At 42.8% G+C, this 16,288-nt stretch overlaps 3 protein-coding genes across 4 annotated transcripts; all 3 read right to left on the bottom strand.

Annotated features, from left to right (window-relative positions):
* Positions 1–5,234: 5,234 nt before the first annotated feature.
* Positions 5,235–11,185, bottom strand: LOC107378062 (heat shock protein HSP 90-alpha). Its single transcript, XM_054748452.2, has 11 exons — positions 11,053–11,185; positions 8,507–8,656; positions 7,843–8,209; positions 7,624–7,757; positions 7,208–7,528; positions 6,952–7,117; positions 6,650–6,840; positions 6,418–6,565; positions 6,056–6,324; positions 5,618–5,951; positions 5,235–5,514 (listed from the first exon to the last, which is right to left on the bottom strand). Exons 2-11 carry the CDS (start codon positions 8,654–8,656, stop codon positions 5,405–5,407), a joined length of 2,190 nt encoding a protein of 729 aa, XP_054604427.2. The 5' UTR covers positions 11,053–11,185; the 3' UTR covers positions 5,235–5,404.
* LOC139061575 (uncharacterized) lies at positions 9,363–11,339 on the bottom strand. The gene is made up of 6 exons (XM_070541900.1): positions 11,304–11,339; positions 11,053–11,260; positions 10,680–10,713; positions 10,233–10,340; positions 9,744–9,864; positions 9,363–9,613 (listed from the first exon to the last, which is right to left on the bottom strand). Exons 1-6 carry the CDS (start codon positions 11,337–11,339, stop codon positions 9,482–9,484), a joined length of 639 nt encoding a protein of 212 aa, XP_070398001.1. The 3' UTR covers positions 9,363–9,481.
* A 196-nt stretch (positions 11,340–11,535) lies between these two features.
* On the bottom strand, positions 11,536–16,124 carry LOC107378076 (heat shock protein HSP 90-alpha 1). Of its 2 annotated transcripts, none has more exons than XR_011516751.1 (11): positions 15,896–16,124; positions 15,143–15,292; positions 14,675–15,041; positions 14,461–14,594; positions 14,068–14,373; positions 13,514–13,679; positions 13,004–13,194; positions 12,772–12,919; positions 12,410–12,678; positions 11,985–12,268; positions 11,536–11,876 (listed from the first exon to the last, which is right to left on the bottom strand). XR_011516751.1 is itself a non-coding variant. In XM_015948093.3 (11 exons), the coding sequence occupies exons 2-11, from the start codon at positions 15,290–15,292 to the stop codon at positions 11,767–11,769; spliced, it is 2,175 nt and encodes a 724-aa protein (XP_015803579.3). In that variant the 5' UTR covers positions 15,896–16,124; the 3' UTR covers positions 11,536–11,766. The 2 variants fall into 2 exon arrangements, 1 of the variants encoding a protein (XP_015803579.3); XM_015948093.3 differs by having other exon boundaries at positions 11,985–12,318.
* Positions 16,125–16,288: the final 164 nt, after the last annotated feature.

Below are 16,288 nucleotides of genomic sequence, written 5' to 3'. Positions count from 1 at the left end.
GTCTATGGTTTTTTGGGTTGGTGTTTTTGTGAACAGAGATGTGACGTCATGTGAGATGAGTATGTCGTTGTCTTCTATTGTAATTTCCTTTAGTTCTTTTGCCAATTCTATACTATTTTTGCAGTGTTGGTCTGTATTTCCTAATAACGGGCTGATGATTCTGCTGATATCTTTTGCCATGTTGTATGTTGGTGTACCTATGCTGTCAACTATTGGTCTAAGTGGGGTGTTTTGTTTATGTATTTTTGGTGTTCCATATATTCTTGGTGTTATGTTTGCTGTGGGAATCCAGTGTTTGTACATTTTTTCTGTTATTTTGCCTTTTTCATGCAGTGGCTTCAGTAATTTTTTCATGTTTTTCTTAATGTTTTCTGTTGGATCTTTTTTAAGTATTTCATATGTATTTTTGTCTTCTAGCATCTGTTTCATCTGTTGTTTATATTTTTCTCTGTCCATAACTACTGTGGTTCTTCCTTTATCTGCCGGTAGAATAATTATCTGTTCATTTTTGGATAAAGCTGTCATGGCTGATTGTTCTTCTTTTGTAATATTGCTGTGTTGAATTTGGCTGTTTTTTAATATCCCAACTACGTTATTTCTGAGTTCTGCTTTCTTTCCCTCATCTGTGATCTGTTGACATGCTAGTTCTGTTGCTACAATAAATTCATCATATGGTATTTCTTTTGGTGTGACTGCAAAGTTTAAACCTTTCTTTAAAATGCTCTCTTCTGCTTCTGTTAGTTTGTATTGTGAAATGTTACATACCCATGAGTTTGGTGTGGAGTTGCCTTGTATTTCTCCCCTCTTTTTCTTGTTTATGAGTCTGTTTAACTTCTTTATGTGTCTTTCTTTCACTTTTATGAACTCTTTTTCCTGTTTTTCCATCATGTGTCCTTTAATTAGTTCCTCCATTTGTTTATCAAGTTTGTAATTCCTTTTCAAGTCCAGGTGTCCTCTTTCCAGTTCGTCCTCCACACGCCTCTGTTTGGTTATGACGTTCCTTATCCTCTCCTTGAGCAGTGCTCTCTGTGCTCTTTCTATTATATTTTGTGCTGTCTGGGTCCGGATCGATGTTTTCAGCTGTAGGCTTGTGGGTGTGATGTTTTCGTCCCGGCATCTTAAACAGAAGCGAAGGTGGTTTCTTAGACGTGCGCGTTTCTGGTGTAATCGTTCCAAACGGCGGAAGTCCTTCGTTCCTCAATACACGGACAATAGAACACAGAAAGGAGTGCGAGAAAGAGGCAAATCGTAAACACACAAGAGCAGCAAAAGAAGAAGCAGAAAGTACAATAAAAAAGTCAGCCGTAACAGATCATTGCTTAAGAGAAAACCATATAATGGACTGGGACAGCACACGGATCATAACCACTGAACAACAAAAATACAAAAGATGGATCAAGGAAGCAATAGAGATAAGGAGACGTGGATGTGGGACCATGAACAGGGACGACGGAGTTTACACGCTGGACCACGCATGGGACTGCATCGTCGGAGAGGGGAGAGCGGGCAGTAGAGGGCGACAAGGTCCTCTGCTGCCCGCAGATAAACGGAGAAGGAAGTGACGCGCCACCATCAGCGTCAGCCTGAAGAAGCCGGCAGCTGTCGGCGAAACCGTAGCTACAAACAGGTAAACAAAACTGTTTCTGTGTTTAAAAAAGAACGAAAGCATGGACTTTTCATAGTTGTTCGGTATAATGGAAAAATGAAGTTTTTAACGCCTCTCAATTCATAACCCTCTTCATGAGTTTTAAACATCCTTTGCAAATTACACGGCAGTACACCCATCATGTCCTTCACTTGAGGTAGGACCTCTCTCCCGACCTGGAGTTGGCAAGCCACCCTTTTCCAGTCGAGAACCATGGTCTCAGATTTGGAGGTGCTGATCCTCATCCCAGCCGCTTCACACTCTGCCGCGAACCTACCCAGCAAGAGCCGAAGGTCAGAGCTGGATGAAGCTAGGAGGACCACATCATCCGCAAAAGCAAAGACAAGATTCTCCTGCCACCAAACTCGACACACTCCACACCACGGCTGCACCTAGAAATTCGGTCCATAAAGGTAATGAACAGAACCGGTGACAAAGGGCAGCCCTGGCGGAGTCCAACCCTCAACGGGAACAGGTCCAACTTGCTACCGGCTATGTGGACCTAACTCACGCTCCTCTGGTAAAGGGACTGAATGGTCCTTAACAGAAAGCCACCCACCCCGTACTCCTGGAGCGTCCCCCACAGAGTGCCCCTGGGGACACGGTCATAAGCCTTCTCCAAATCCACAAAACACATGTGGATTGGTTGGGCAAACTCCCATGTCCCCTCCATCACCCTTGCAAGGGTATAGAGCTGGTCCACAGTTCCACAGCCAGGACGAAAACCACATTGCTCCTCCTCATTCAACTCTCGATCGGACCCTCCTCTCCAGTACCTTGGAGTAGACTTTTCCAGGGAGGCTGAGGAGTCTAATTCCCCTATAGTTGGAACACACCCTCAGGTCACCCATCTAAAAGATGGGGACCACCACCCCAGTCTGCCACTCCACAGGAACTGACCCTGATGACCATGCAATGTTGCAGAGACGTGTCAAGCACGACAGCCCTACAACATCCATAGCCTTGAGATACCCAGGAAGAATCTCATCCACCCCTGGGGCTCTGCCGCTGTGTAGTTGTTTGACTACCTCAGCAACTTCTGCCTCCGAGATTGGACAGCCCATCTCCAGGTCTCCTGGCTCTGGTTCCTCCTCGGAATGCGCGTAAGAGGGATTGAGGAGCTCCTCAAAGTATTCCTTCCACCGTCCGACTATAGCCCCAGTTGACGTCAGCAGCTCCCCATCCCCACTGTAAACAGCGTGAGCAAGTTACTGCCTTCCTCTCCTGAGGCGCCGGACAGTTGGCCAGAACCTCTTTGGAGCCGATCGATAGTCTTTCAAATCAAATCAAAGCTTTATTTATAAAGCGCCTTCCGCAACCCTGTCAGGAAGCCCAAGGCGCTTATCATGGTACAGTACAAAGTTAAAGAAAGTGAATAAATCAGAAAATAAAAGCAATTCAAATTACAGATTACAAATTACAAAAAAGTTGAAACATTCTAGTGGAAGACAAATGTGTAAAACAAGGGAAAAAGTGAACCAATGAAAGCTGTGAGATAAAATCCAACATAAAAGAGGGCCAAAGTCTTTCTCCATGGCCTCACCAAACTCCTCCCACACCTGAGATTTTGCCTTGGCAACTGCCACTGCTGCACCCCACTTGGATATCCGGTAACCTGTCTGCTGCCTCCGGAGACCCACGGACCAGCCACGCCCTGTAGGCCTCCTTCTTCACCCTGACGGCTCCCCTAACCTCTGATGTCCACCAGTGGGTACAGGGGTTGCCACCACGACTGGCACCGGCCACCTTGCGACCACAGCTAGCAACAGCTGCCTCAACAATCGCTGAGTGGAACAAGGCCCGCTCGGAGTCAACGTCCCCCACTGCTCTCGGGACACGGTCAAAGCTCTGCCGGAGGTGGGAGTTGAAGATCGTCTTGACAGGTTCTTCTGCCAGGCGTTCCCAGCAGACCCTCATTATGCGTTTGGGTCTGCCAGGTCTATGCAGCATCTTCCCCTGCCATCTGATCCAACTCACCACCAGGTGGTGATCAGTTGACAGCTCTGCTCCTCTCTTCACTCGGGTGTCCAAAACATAGGGCCGTAGGACAGATGCTAAGACTACAAAGTCTATCATCGACCTGTGACCTAGGCTGCTCTGGTACCAAGTGTACTGATGGGCATCCTTATGTTCGAACATGGTGTTCGTTATGGCCAAACTGCGGCTTGCACAGAAGTCCAATAATGAAACACCACTCGAGTTCAGATCAGGCGGGCCGTTCCTCCCAATCACACCCCTCCAGGTCATGCTGTCATTGCCCACGTGAGCATTGAAGTCCCCCAGCAGGACAATGGAGTCCCCAGATGGAGCACTATCTAGCACTCGTCCCAGGGACTCCAAAAAGAGTGGGTACTCTGAACTGATATTTAGCCCATAAGCGCAAACAACAGTCAGGACCCGTTCCCCGACCCAAAGGGCACAGGGAAGCTACCCTCTCGTCCACCGGGGTAAACCCCAACACACAGGCAGAGAGTCTTGGGGCTAGCAAAAAGCCAGTTTTGAAAAGTTTTGAATTTGCACCGTCTTCCTGACATCATTCACTCCTGCCTATAAAGGACACAAAGACATATTTTGAAAGATTGTTACTGTTTATATTGACTGTTTATTCAATAAATTAGGCCTGCTTTTCAAACCTTATCTTTCATATCTTTCATATTCTATGTATTATACTTACTGTACACACCACATTACACTTTACTGCTTATTTCACATAGTTGGATGTTAAACTGCATTTTGTTGTTCCAGTATTGGTCATTTTAGGTTAGTCCAGTCATCCAGAAACAAGATTCAGGGTAGATGACTAGGCTAATATCTCCCGCTAACACCACAGACATATTGGACCTGAAAAAATATTTTTTTTCTACCTCAGAGACAAGTACTTGTAGTTGTTCGCTACGTTTTTAGTCTGGACTGTACGTAGCATTACTATGATAAATATATAGTTACCACTTAAAATTATTGTAGTTATTAATTTAGCCGTGTTGAATTCAATTTAATTACGTTAACAACTTTGTTCAAATGACCATGCCATTCTTCAGTTCTCACTGCCTCCTGGCTGCGGTCTGTGTAGCTAGCTAAAAAGAGTATGAACAGCTGAGGCTCTGTCCTCTGAGCACATACTTAGTATTTTTGATAGAATTGAATTCATGACATTTTTCTCATTCACATATTTTTGTTTCTGCTGTCGGACGATAGAACTAGTATGAATTACTGAGTAGAGCGCGGGTCCGGTAGACTACCTGCTATCCGTTGCTATCCCGAAGCTCTCGTTATGTTCGCTTGTCTCAACGCATGAGTGAAAAAAAACAAAAACTCTCCACTGCTCCTTTGTCACTCAACAGAGAGAAGGAGAAAAACCTCTCACTCTACAAACTGCAATAAAGCAATACTCGTGAACCGAGTCGCTACTTTTGGCCCTTCTTTGGAGAAATAAATCTAGGGGTGAAAAATCTGTAAATCTAGCAAAAAAGACAGTTGGAAAAACAGAAGTGGAACTGGAACTGAAGGAGAATATGCAATCAGATTGGTTGGAAGCATCATGTGGGGCACTGTCCCAGCTAGATGCAGAAATGAAAGGAGAAGCGCTACCCAATATTGCCCAAAATGTTTAATCCGTTTGTTTATCTGCAAGGAGGGAAAATTATTTTCCAGGACAACTCAAAAATTTCCAGGACATTTCGCATTTTCCATGTGTTTTCCATGACTGGAAAATTGGACTATCACTTTCCAGGTTTTCCAGGACGCGTGGGAACCCTGATTTCAGTCAACTTCTTCCATTCTTGAGGTGTCATCATCTCCCTCCAAGACCGGCATGTCTTCATCAGCTGGCTGAATGATGTCTTCAACTGCAGAATCATCATCATCAGTTCCTGCAAATAAAAATGCGAAAATTACCAACCAACATCCATTTGGACAGCAAATTAAACAGATAATTTCTAACATGTTTTTTTTATTTTGGACACTAATACTTACCAAGACCCAGTTTGATCATTCTGTAGATGCGGTTGGCGTGTGTTTGTGGGTCCTCCAGTGTGAATCCTGAGGACAGCAAGGCAGTCTCAAACAGTAGAATGACTAGGTCCTTCACAGCCTTGTCGTTCTTGTCGGCCTCTGCTTTCTCTCTCAGGGTCTCCACAATCGGATGCGATGGGTTTATCTCCAGGTGTTTCTTGGCAGTCATATATCCCATAGTAGAGTTGTCCCTCAGTGCCTGAGACTTCATGATTCTCTCCATGTTGGCCGTCCAGCCGTAGGTGCTGGTGACAATGCAGCAAGGTGAAAAGACTAGACGGTTGGATACTACAACCTATAGAGAATCAAATTTAGTATTATTGCATTGCACCATCACATTCCGCAAAGAAATGACCTCCAAGGCAATATTTCTCATTTTGCCAGGAAGGAAAACATTACCTTTTCGATCTTCTTGTCAAGAATATCCTTCATGATCTTGCAAAGGTTCTCAAACTTAGTTTTGAGCTCCTCCTGCTTCTTCTTCTCTTTGTCATCTTCAGGCAGTTCCAGACCTTCCTTTGTGACTGAAATCAGATTCTTCCCATTGTACTCTTTCAGCTGCTGGACGCAGTACTCATCAATGGGCTCGATCATGTAAATGACCTCCAGACCACATTTGCGAAGGCGCTCCACAAAGGCAGAATTGGCCACCTGGTCCTTGGTCTCACCTGTAATAGCAATTCCAGATTAAATTGTTTGACATGTGATGATAGAAGCTTTTGAAGAATGCAAACAAATGAAGATCCTGTCAAACAACTTACCAGTGATGTAGTAGATGTGCTTCTGGTTGTCTTTCATGCGAGAGACATAGTCTTTCAGGGAAACCATCTCATCTCCAGAGGCTGATGTGTAGTACCGCAGTAGTTCAGACAGTTTCTTTCTGTTCTGGGAGTCCTCGTGGATACCGAGCTGAAATATTAAAGTGTTTGTTACAGAGGTCACACCTTTACATGAACTTCATCAAAAATGTGTAAACTAAAACAATGAACATACCTTCATGTTCTTGGAGAACTGCTCGTAGAACTTCTTGTAGTTGTCCTTGTCCTCAGACAGCTCTGTGAACAGTTCCAGGCACTTCTTGACCAGGTTTTTGCGGATCACCTTCAGGATCAAGCTCTGCTGAAGCATCTCTCTGGAGATGTTCAGGGGCAGGTCCTCAGAGTCCACCACACCCCTGATGAAATCTAACAAAAACAAAGACAACTATGTCAAACAAATCCGCATTTCCACCATTTTATTAATATTTTATAAAAGATAGACATTGATGTTAAGTCGCTTAAGGAGGTCATACTTACTGAGGTATTCTGGGATGAGCTCATCACAGTTGTCCATGATAAACACCCTGCGCACATAGAGTTTGATGTTGTTCTTCTTCTTTTTGTTCTCAAACAGGTCAAATGGAGCACGTCGAGGCACAAAAAGCAGGGCGCGGAATTCTAACTGACCCTCAACGGAGAAGTGCTGATTGGATGAGAAATAAAGTGGAGGTGAACTTAAGGACCAGAGAACACAAACGGACCAGAGATCACGCTGAACAAAAAGTAGACAAACCTTTACTGCTAGGTGGTCCTCCCAATCATTGGTTAAACTCTTGTAGAACTCTCCGTACTCCTCATTGGTGATGTCATCAGGATTACGCGTCCAAAGAGGTTTGGTTTTGTTCAGCTCCTCCTGATCAATGTACTTCTCCTTGATCTTCTTCTTTTTCTTTTTGTCTGAAGACTTCTCGTGGTCAACTTCTTCATCTGATCCTACGTCCTCAATCTCAGGTTTGTCCTCGTCCTTCTCCTCTTTTTCCTTGTCTTTTTCCTCATCTTTCTCCTCTCCCTCCTCCTCGTCATCACTCACTTCCTTATCTCGCTCCTTCTCCACCTAGTTAAGAAAATCCGTAACAAGGGTTTAATTCCTTGGACTTAAATGTGTTTTATAATTTAGCGTGAAACTACTTACACTTCAGTGAAACTTACAAAGAGTGTGATGGGGTAACCAATGAACTGCGAGTGCTTCTTTACGATTTCTTTGACCCTTTTTTCCTCCAGGTACTCCATCTGGTCTTCTTTCAGGTGCAGGATCACTTTAGTTCCACGTCCCAGAGGTTCAGCTGTGCAAGAAAAACAAGTTAGTAGAATATTACAGGAATCACTTTTAACTAAATGTTACTTATATTAAATGATCAAATTACTCACAGTTGTCAAGTCTGACTGTGAACGAGCCCCCAGCTGAAGACTCCCAGGCATACTGCTCGTCATCGTTGTGCTTCGTGATTACCGTGACCCTCTCAGCCACCAGGTAGGCGGAGTAGAAACCCACTCCAAACTGACCAATCATGGAGATGTCAGCTCCATCCTGCAGAGCCTCCATGAAGGCCTTGGTGTCAGACTTGGCAATGGTGCCCAGATTGTTGATCAGGTCTGCCTTGGTCATACCGATACCGGTGTCAATCAAGGTCAGGGTGCGTTCCTCTTTGTTGGGAATGATTTCGATTTTAAGATCCTTGCCAGAATCGAGCTTTGAGGGATCAGTGAGACTTTCATACCGGATTTTGTCCAGAGCCTGTTCAAGAGAGGGAATAAATTAGTGCTTGTTAAGAGTTTAATTTCATTTTAACGATGAAAGGCCTAGCATACATTGAAGAATGCGTCTCTAGTCACCACCAGCAGGCAAGGCGGGTTAATTAAGTGTCTTGCCCAAGGACACAACAGCAGCATTCTTCGATGGGAGCTGGGATCTAACCTTTCGGATTACTGGATTACTGGACAACCTGCTCTACACCTCCTGAGGTATTGCTGTCCCAGTAGTACTACACTAACCACTTATGTGTATGAATGAGACAGACAGAGGCAAACTTACATCTGAAGAGTTGGAGATGAGCTCCCTAAGGAAGATCTCCTTGTTGGAATAGAAAGTGTTGATGATCAAGGACATCAGCTGAGCAATCTCAGCCTGGAATGCAAAAGTCTCTGCCTCCTCCTCCATTGGTTGGTCGTGTGGCTCAGGCATCTAGAAATGAGAAACACTCCAGAATAAGTATTTATTGGATTACAACTGAAAAACCCAATTTGACATTTGATTACTACCCACACTTAAAACTGCTGGGTTAAAAATAACCCAATTTGGGTTGTTTTGTAACCCAGGTGCTGGGTCAAAAAGGGACCGACCCAGTGCTGGGTTATTTTAACCAAGCGGGGTTGGGTTATGAGTTTGACCCAGCTTATTGGGTTATGCTTTCTACCCAATCAATGGGTTAAAATGACCCAACTGTATAGTTAGGACTACCCAAAACTGGGTTAAAAATAAAACCCAACTTCTGGGTTATTAAATTACTAAACCTTGGGTTAAAATGACCCAATTCTACAGTAAATACAATACAATAAATAAAATAAAAATTGAATAATTCAATAAAACAAAATGAACATGTCTCAGTCAATTCTTTATCACAAAAAGTATGTTAATTTTCAAAATACATAGATAACAAATAAAGTTGCATTTTCTACTTTTCTCTAAACATGCATTCATATTCAAACTTGTTTTGTAAATGACTACTAATTGCAATTTTTTAAAATGACAAATATTAAACATTTTGTAATTTGTGATGTCTTAAACATGTTAAACAACTTTAATGGAAGAACTGTAGTGAAGTAAATGTCCATCAGCTCCCAACCCTCACCTTAATGCTTTGGTCAGCAGAACATCAACCTCACATCATAGCAACATGAGCCCTCAGAGCTTCACAGCATTTGATTCATGATGCAAAGATAAATGTCTGAATAAACCCCCAAATCTGTGCACGTGGTTTTGGATAGTTGACATCGACACAAAAAATGTTTAAGAACAGATGGGTTCATCAGTTCCATTGATGATCAAAAATTCTTGGGAACATTGATGGTCTTCTGCAGCCATAAGGACATGGTGCTCCACTGTGGTCCCATTCAGGTTCTTCACCAGGCTGGTTCCAGTCTAAGTTGAGGGGGATAGAGGAAAAAAAGAACAGATTTAGGCATAAAGGTTATGATTTCACAAACAGCTGTTGAAACATAGTTGGAGTGGGCTGTGAATGATAAATGAAGTAAAAAATAACAGAACTTACAGGTTGGAAGTCAGTGAAGGCCTGCTGAACCTCTGCTTGGTCGGAACGCTCTCCTTCAACTTGTATGGTGCAGTTTGGAGAAGCACTGGCAGCAACAACAAAGCCACATCCACCCATTTGTCTGTACAATTGAAATGTGTAACATTATACACATGCCTGTGGCATAAAGGCCCTCTGCTGTTAGCAGGGATGCTACCACTGGTATAAAATAGCCAGAAGGCCTAACACCCCCCAGTAGAGCCTCACTATGTCAGGGAGTGTGGACAGAAGATCACAACATTTTCCAGAGCACTTGTGCTGCGGATTCTGTGTTACATTCTATCTAAAATATATATAAATATCGATGCTAGGAAGCTAAGTAGCCAGCTACCTAATCTAAACTATGAGTCGGTTGTCTTGAACAGACAGGCTAAAAATCTGTTACTTTATCAGCTACATGTCCCGTTTTAATTAAATTAATCTTTAAACTCTTTATTAGTAACGTCTTACCTTATTTTAAATCCTTGCTGGTGTGAAGCTCCATTAATGTCCGTGTCATCCTCTGGTTTAAAATGAAGCGGGCTCACAGACAAGGGGGAGGATCTTACTATTTCCCGCCTTTTTTAACCCAATACGCTGGGTCAGAATTTTTAACCCAATGATGTGTTAAATTGACCCAACCTCTAAAAATTCAGCCTTGACCCAGCAGTTGGGTTAGAGAAATAACCCAGCATTTGCATTAAAGCTGTATCCAGTCATCAGATGACAGAATACAGCTTAGTTATTTCCTAGTCACCAATAATGTGGTTTAATGACAATTTCATTTTTGTTTGGTGTGCTTTTATTCTGTCATGCTGACTGATTCGAGAGGCACGTGGTTGTCATAACGTTAGCGGGAGCAGCAAGAAGACCTCCACCTGCTGGTTTCCGGTTGAAACGCAACGTTCTAGAAGTTACGGGATGCAAGTACCTTCCAGAAGAGAGCCCCTCCCTTCCACAGAGAAATGAAGAGATTCAATGAATGACAACTCAGTGCTAGTCTTAAAACTGCCCCTTTGAATGTTTAAAGCTGCAACGAAAGCTACATTAATTAAACCAATTTTCCCAAATTTGTAACAAGTGCACCGCATCGTGTCAGGATTGTTCCTGGATGGACTTCATCAACCCATCTTGACTGTTTCGAAATAAGAAAGAAAACCTGAATATGTTGCTACTCATGAATTACACCCATTAGCTTCAACAAGAGGTTAAATATGAAGCACGAGTTAAGCTAATACCAGCCGGTGTGTGCTTTTAAGCTAAAAAAAAAACATTCAAATGATTGAAATACCTTGGTCCCAATGTGACACGATAACCCAGGTAAATGTGTTGATGTCGCTCCTCGCTCTCAGCAGCTTCTGTCGGTGTTGAATCTTCCTCGAAAACTGTAGCTGTCTGGTTTTTGTACTCTCAGTGTGTTCGAGAAAATCCCAACTCAAGCTTCCAGAACTGTCTGGAATCCTCCAGAACTGTCTGGAATCCTTCTTGTGTGGTCGCCGCTGATAGGTCGAGCGACTTGTCAATCAGTACAAGAGTGCACACCTTTATTCCTTTTATGGGATACAAAGGCAGCATCATGGGTTTGAGAAGGCACGTGGAATGACACAATGCTGACATTTCTCAAGTTTTCCAGAACATTCAGGAGGTAACTAGAGATGTCAATGACAAATGCGTTATTTAAATGATTTTGCGTTTGAATCATCGAAATGCTCTTTGTCAACAGTTTACTGTTTGTTGGAATTGGGCAACTCAAGCAAAATAATCACTGCAGAACTTGTTTGCTAATGTATTTTATTACAAATTTGAAAGCTTTACATATAAAAATGTAATAGTTACAAAAAGGTACATAGGCCAAGACAAAGGACCTTATTATACTGTTAATATAGGCTTTATATAAATGGTCATTAATGCAAACTTAAACCAGATGGTCAACATTTCTTCAAATCAATTGTGAGGAAGCAAAAACAGTCATTTACAAAAATAAGCATTAGAAAAGTCCAGAATTTCAGTCAACTTCTTCCATTCTTGAGGTGTCATCATCTCCCTCCAAGACCGGCATGTCTTCATCAGCTGGCTGAATGATGTCTTCAACTGCAGAATCATCATCATCAATTCCTGCAAATAAGAATGCGAAAATTACCAACCAACATCCATTTGGACAGCAAATTAAACAGATAATTTCTAACATGTTTTTTTTATTTTATTTTGGACACTAAAACTTACCAAGACCCAGTTTGATCATTCTGTAGATGCGGTTGGCGTGTGTTTGCGGGTCCTCCAATGTGAATCCTGAGGACAGCAAGGCGGTCTCAAACAGTAGAATGACTAGGTCCTTCACAGCCTTGTCGTTCTTGTCGGCCTCTGCTTTCTCTCTCAGGGTCTCCACAATCGGATGTGATGGGTTTATCTCCAGGTGTTTCTTGGCAGTCATATATCCCATAGTAGAGTTGTCCCTCAGTGCCTGAGACTTCATGATTCTCTCCATGTTGGCCGTCCAGCCGTAGGTGCTGGTGACAATGCAGAAAGGTGAAGAGACTAGACGGTTGGATACTACAACCTATAGAGAATCAAATTTAGTATCATTGCATTCCGCAAAGAAATGACCTCCAAGGCAATATTTCTCATTTTGCCAGAAAGGAAAACATTACCTTTTCAATCTTCTTGTCAAGAATATCCTTCATGATCTTGCAAAGGTTCTCAAACTTAGTTTTGAGCTCCTCCTGCTTCTTCTTCTCTTCGTCGTCTTCAGGCAGTTCCAGACCTTCCTTTGTGACTGAAATCAGATTCTTCCCATCGTACTCTTTCAGCTGCTGGACACAGTACTCATCAATGGGCTCGATCATGTAAATGACCTCCAGACCACTTTTGCGAAGGCGCTCCACAAAGGCAGAATTGGCCACCTGGTCCTTGGTCTCACCTGTAATAGCAATTCCAGATTAAATTGTTTGACATGTGATGATAGAAGCTTTTGAAGAATGCAAACGAATGAAGATCCTGTCAAACAACTTACCAGTGATGTAGTAGATGTGCTTCTGGTTGTCTTTCATGCGAGAGACATAGTCTTTCAGGGAAACCATCTCATCTCCAGAGGCTGATGTGTAGTACCGCAGTAGTTCAGACAGTTTCTTTCTGTTCTGGGAGTCCTCGTGGATACCGAGCTGAAATATTAAAGTGTGTGTTACAGAGGTTACACCTTTACATGAACTTCATCAAAAATGTGTAAACTAAAACAATGAACATACCTTCATGTTCTTGGAGAACTGCTCGTAGAACTTCTTGTAGTTGTCCTTGTCCTCAGACAGCTCTGTGAACAGTTCCAGGCACTTCTTGACCAGGTTTTTGCGGATCACCTTCAGGATCTTACTCTGCTGAAGCATCTCTCTGGAGATGTTCAGGGGCAGGTCCTCAGAGTCCACCACACCCTTGATGAAATCTGAATTATGAAGATAAAAATTGTTCAATCAACAAAATCCAAGCCATACTAGACAGGGTATGTTTTTCTATACATGGACCAATGTTTCACCCCTCTGGATAATGTATCGTCTAAGAGCTTTCTACCTTTTAAATGGCTTTTATTATTATTCTAACATATAAACACTTAGGGAAATGCAATATAATTATGTTATTATAGAAATAGTTCAATTGAAAACTAAATATTATCTATTGTTGTATGTATCAATCGGGAATGATAGCATACTAAAATGATCAAAATGTGTGACTAGTCTGATTTATGTTTAACATGCTTTACTTACTGAGGTATTCTGGGATCAGCTCCTCACAGTTATCCATGATGAAGACTCTACGCACATAAAGCTTGATGTTGTTTCTTTTCTTCTTGTTTTCAAAGAGGTCGAATGCAGCTCTTCTGGGTACAAACAGCAGGGCACGGAACTCCAGCTGACCTTCCACTGAGAAATGCTGCAGGTTCAAGACAAAGACATATTCTTTATTAGCTAATAGCAGGATTGTGGTGAACGATGCTAAAGAGAGCAGTGTTTGCTTTTTTTTTTAAATTTAGGCTCATTATTTCCAGCCATGGACATCATTTTCGCTTTAGAAGTGTGTGTGTGGGGGGTGGGGGGATCTTTACAGTATGCTCTAATGGGAAACAGGCTTCAACACAAACGGTTGTTTTCCGCTTGGTCCTAGAGCTCAACCAGTGTCAATTTAACATAAAGTAATATTGTTTTTGGATGGTAAAAAGTGCAGGGGTCAAAACTTGACTTTAGAAAAAGTGGGGGGGGGGGGGGGGGGGACATGTCCTCCCTGTCCCCCCCCCAAAATTACGTCCATGTTCCCAGCTTACCTTGACTGCCAGGTGGTCCTCCCAGTCATTGGTGAGACTCTTGTAAAACTCTCCGTACTCCTCATTGGTGATGTCGTCTGGGTTGCGTGTCCAAATGGGCTTGGTCTTGTTCAGCTCCTGGGCATCGATGTACTTTTCCTTGACCTTGTGCTTTCTCTTGTTCTTTCCATCCTTTGAGTCCTCATCCTCATCTGACCCCACATCCTCAATCTTAGGTTTGTCTTTGTTCTCTGCAGCTTCTTTCTCAACTTCCTCCTCCTTCTCTCCCTCCTCTAGATCCACTTCCTTCTCTCTGGTCTTCTCCACCTGGAATAAATGATCATTATCATTATTCATTTGTGATTAGTACGAGTTATTTTTTTAGGAAATAGTTATTACATGATGATAACTTACATAAAGTGTAATAGGATAACCAATGAACTGAGAGTGTTTCTTCACGACTTCCTTAATGCGCTTCTCCTCGCAGTATTCCGTCTGATCTTCTTTGAGGTGGAGGATAACTTTGGTGCCTCTGCCAATGGATTCACCTAAAATCAGGAAATCAACATAGATTTAGACAGTGAAGGAAACTGTACTTATCAAGTAAATGATTCTGTCTAAAACATACTGTTGTCTGATCGGACTGTGAACGAGCCTCCAGCTGCTGACTCCCAAATATACTGCTCATCATCGTTGTGCTTTGTGATGACCGTCACCTTCTCAGCCACCAGGTAGGCGGAGTAGAAACCTACACCGAACTGACCAATCATAGAGATGTCAGCTCCAGCCTGCAGAGCCTCCATGAAGGCCTTGGTGCCAGACTTGGCGATGGTGCCCAGGTTGTTGATGAGGTCGGCCTTGGTCATACCGATGCCGGTGTCAATCAAGGTCAGGGTGCGAGCATGCAGGTCAGGCTTGATTTCAATCTTCAGGTCCTTGCATGACTCAAGTTTGCTAGGGTCTGTCAGGCTTTCATATCTGATTTTGTCCAAAGCCTGTCCAGAAGGGAGAAGAGCATTAAAATATAGTTGCATTAAAAGTGTTGCTTAACAAGAAGAAGAAGAAGAAAAATGCACTAAGAGTAAATTGTCCATACATCTGAGGAGTTGGAAATAAGCTCTCTGAGGAAGATCTCCTTGTTTGAGTAGAACGTGTTGATGATCAGGGACATGAGCTGAGCGATCTCAGCCTGGAAGGCGAAGGTCTCCACTTCTTCCTCCATGATGTGTCCAGCGTTCTCAGGCATCTGAAGCAGATGTGTTCGCTAAAGTTTAGCATCTTGAAAATCATATTAAAAGTGTTTCCTTGTCAATCGATTGTTTGTAACTTTATCCTCAGTGATTAAACTCCAAACTTTTCCCTTGTTCTTGCTAATCCGGCTTCATGGCTCGCACAAGGTCATGATTTCTGCTGCCAGAAGAACATGTGCTCCGCCTGTCAATCACGTCTTGATAGAAAGGTGGAGTCTCGATGCCAGCCCAACCCCCACAACGGCTTTTATGTAAAAATCTGACATTATTTTAAAACTAATAACAAGTTGCAAGAAGAAACAAGCATCTGCTGAAAGAACAATCACTTTTACTATGTTTTCTTTCTTCGGATCACATGTGAAACATTGAATCCGATACAAATCCTGGTTTTATATCTTTTAAAAAAGATTCTGATACATGAATATTAATGTAGAACTTGTGTTTCTCGCCTCTTTCTGGACTAATGTGCTTCTTAGCTGTGACAGGCTCACTTAGAGTAACATAACCACTACTCTATTAAAATCTGCATATTCAAATAATGTAAGCATATAAATAAAAATATACATTTCAGTCTGGAATTGCATTTGTTTCAGTCTTACCTTAACTATAATCTTTCTCTCTTCTTGAAGCTGATTGTCAAACAAAGCTCTTGAAAATCGTCCGATCTATTCGTCGCCGCTGTTCTTCTGAACAGTTTAGTCTCTCTTCTGTTTGTCGAGTGAGTGTCTTCTGATTTCAAAGCCATGCTGGAGTCTTTTTATACTTTAGGGGAGGTTTCTCGAAGCTCCTCTTTGGAACTTTCTAGATGTTACGTTCACTACAGTTAGGGAGCAGCATTGAAGAAAGGTCGAGAAGGAGGGGGGGAAGAGAGATCCCTAAAGTTCATGTGCCCTTATAGGGCTGCAGAGTCACAAGGAGTGCCTGTCAATCACAGCGAGAGGGTTTCTGATAGCTGGTCTGGCTGTTGGACCCTACACCCCCCTAAGCGTCAC

The sequence above is a fragment of the Nothobranchius furzeri genome, chromosome 2, assembly GCF_043380555.1.
Source record: "Nothobranchius furzeri strain GRZ-AD chromosome 2, NfurGRZ-RIMD1, whole genome shotgun sequence".
NCBI lineage: Eukaryota > Metazoa > Chordata > Actinopteri > Cyprinodontiformes > Nothobranchiidae > Nothobranchius > Nothobranchius furzeri.
The sequence above is the reverse complement of the archived record's forward strand: the minus strand, read 5'-3'. Positions and strand labels throughout refer to the sequence as shown.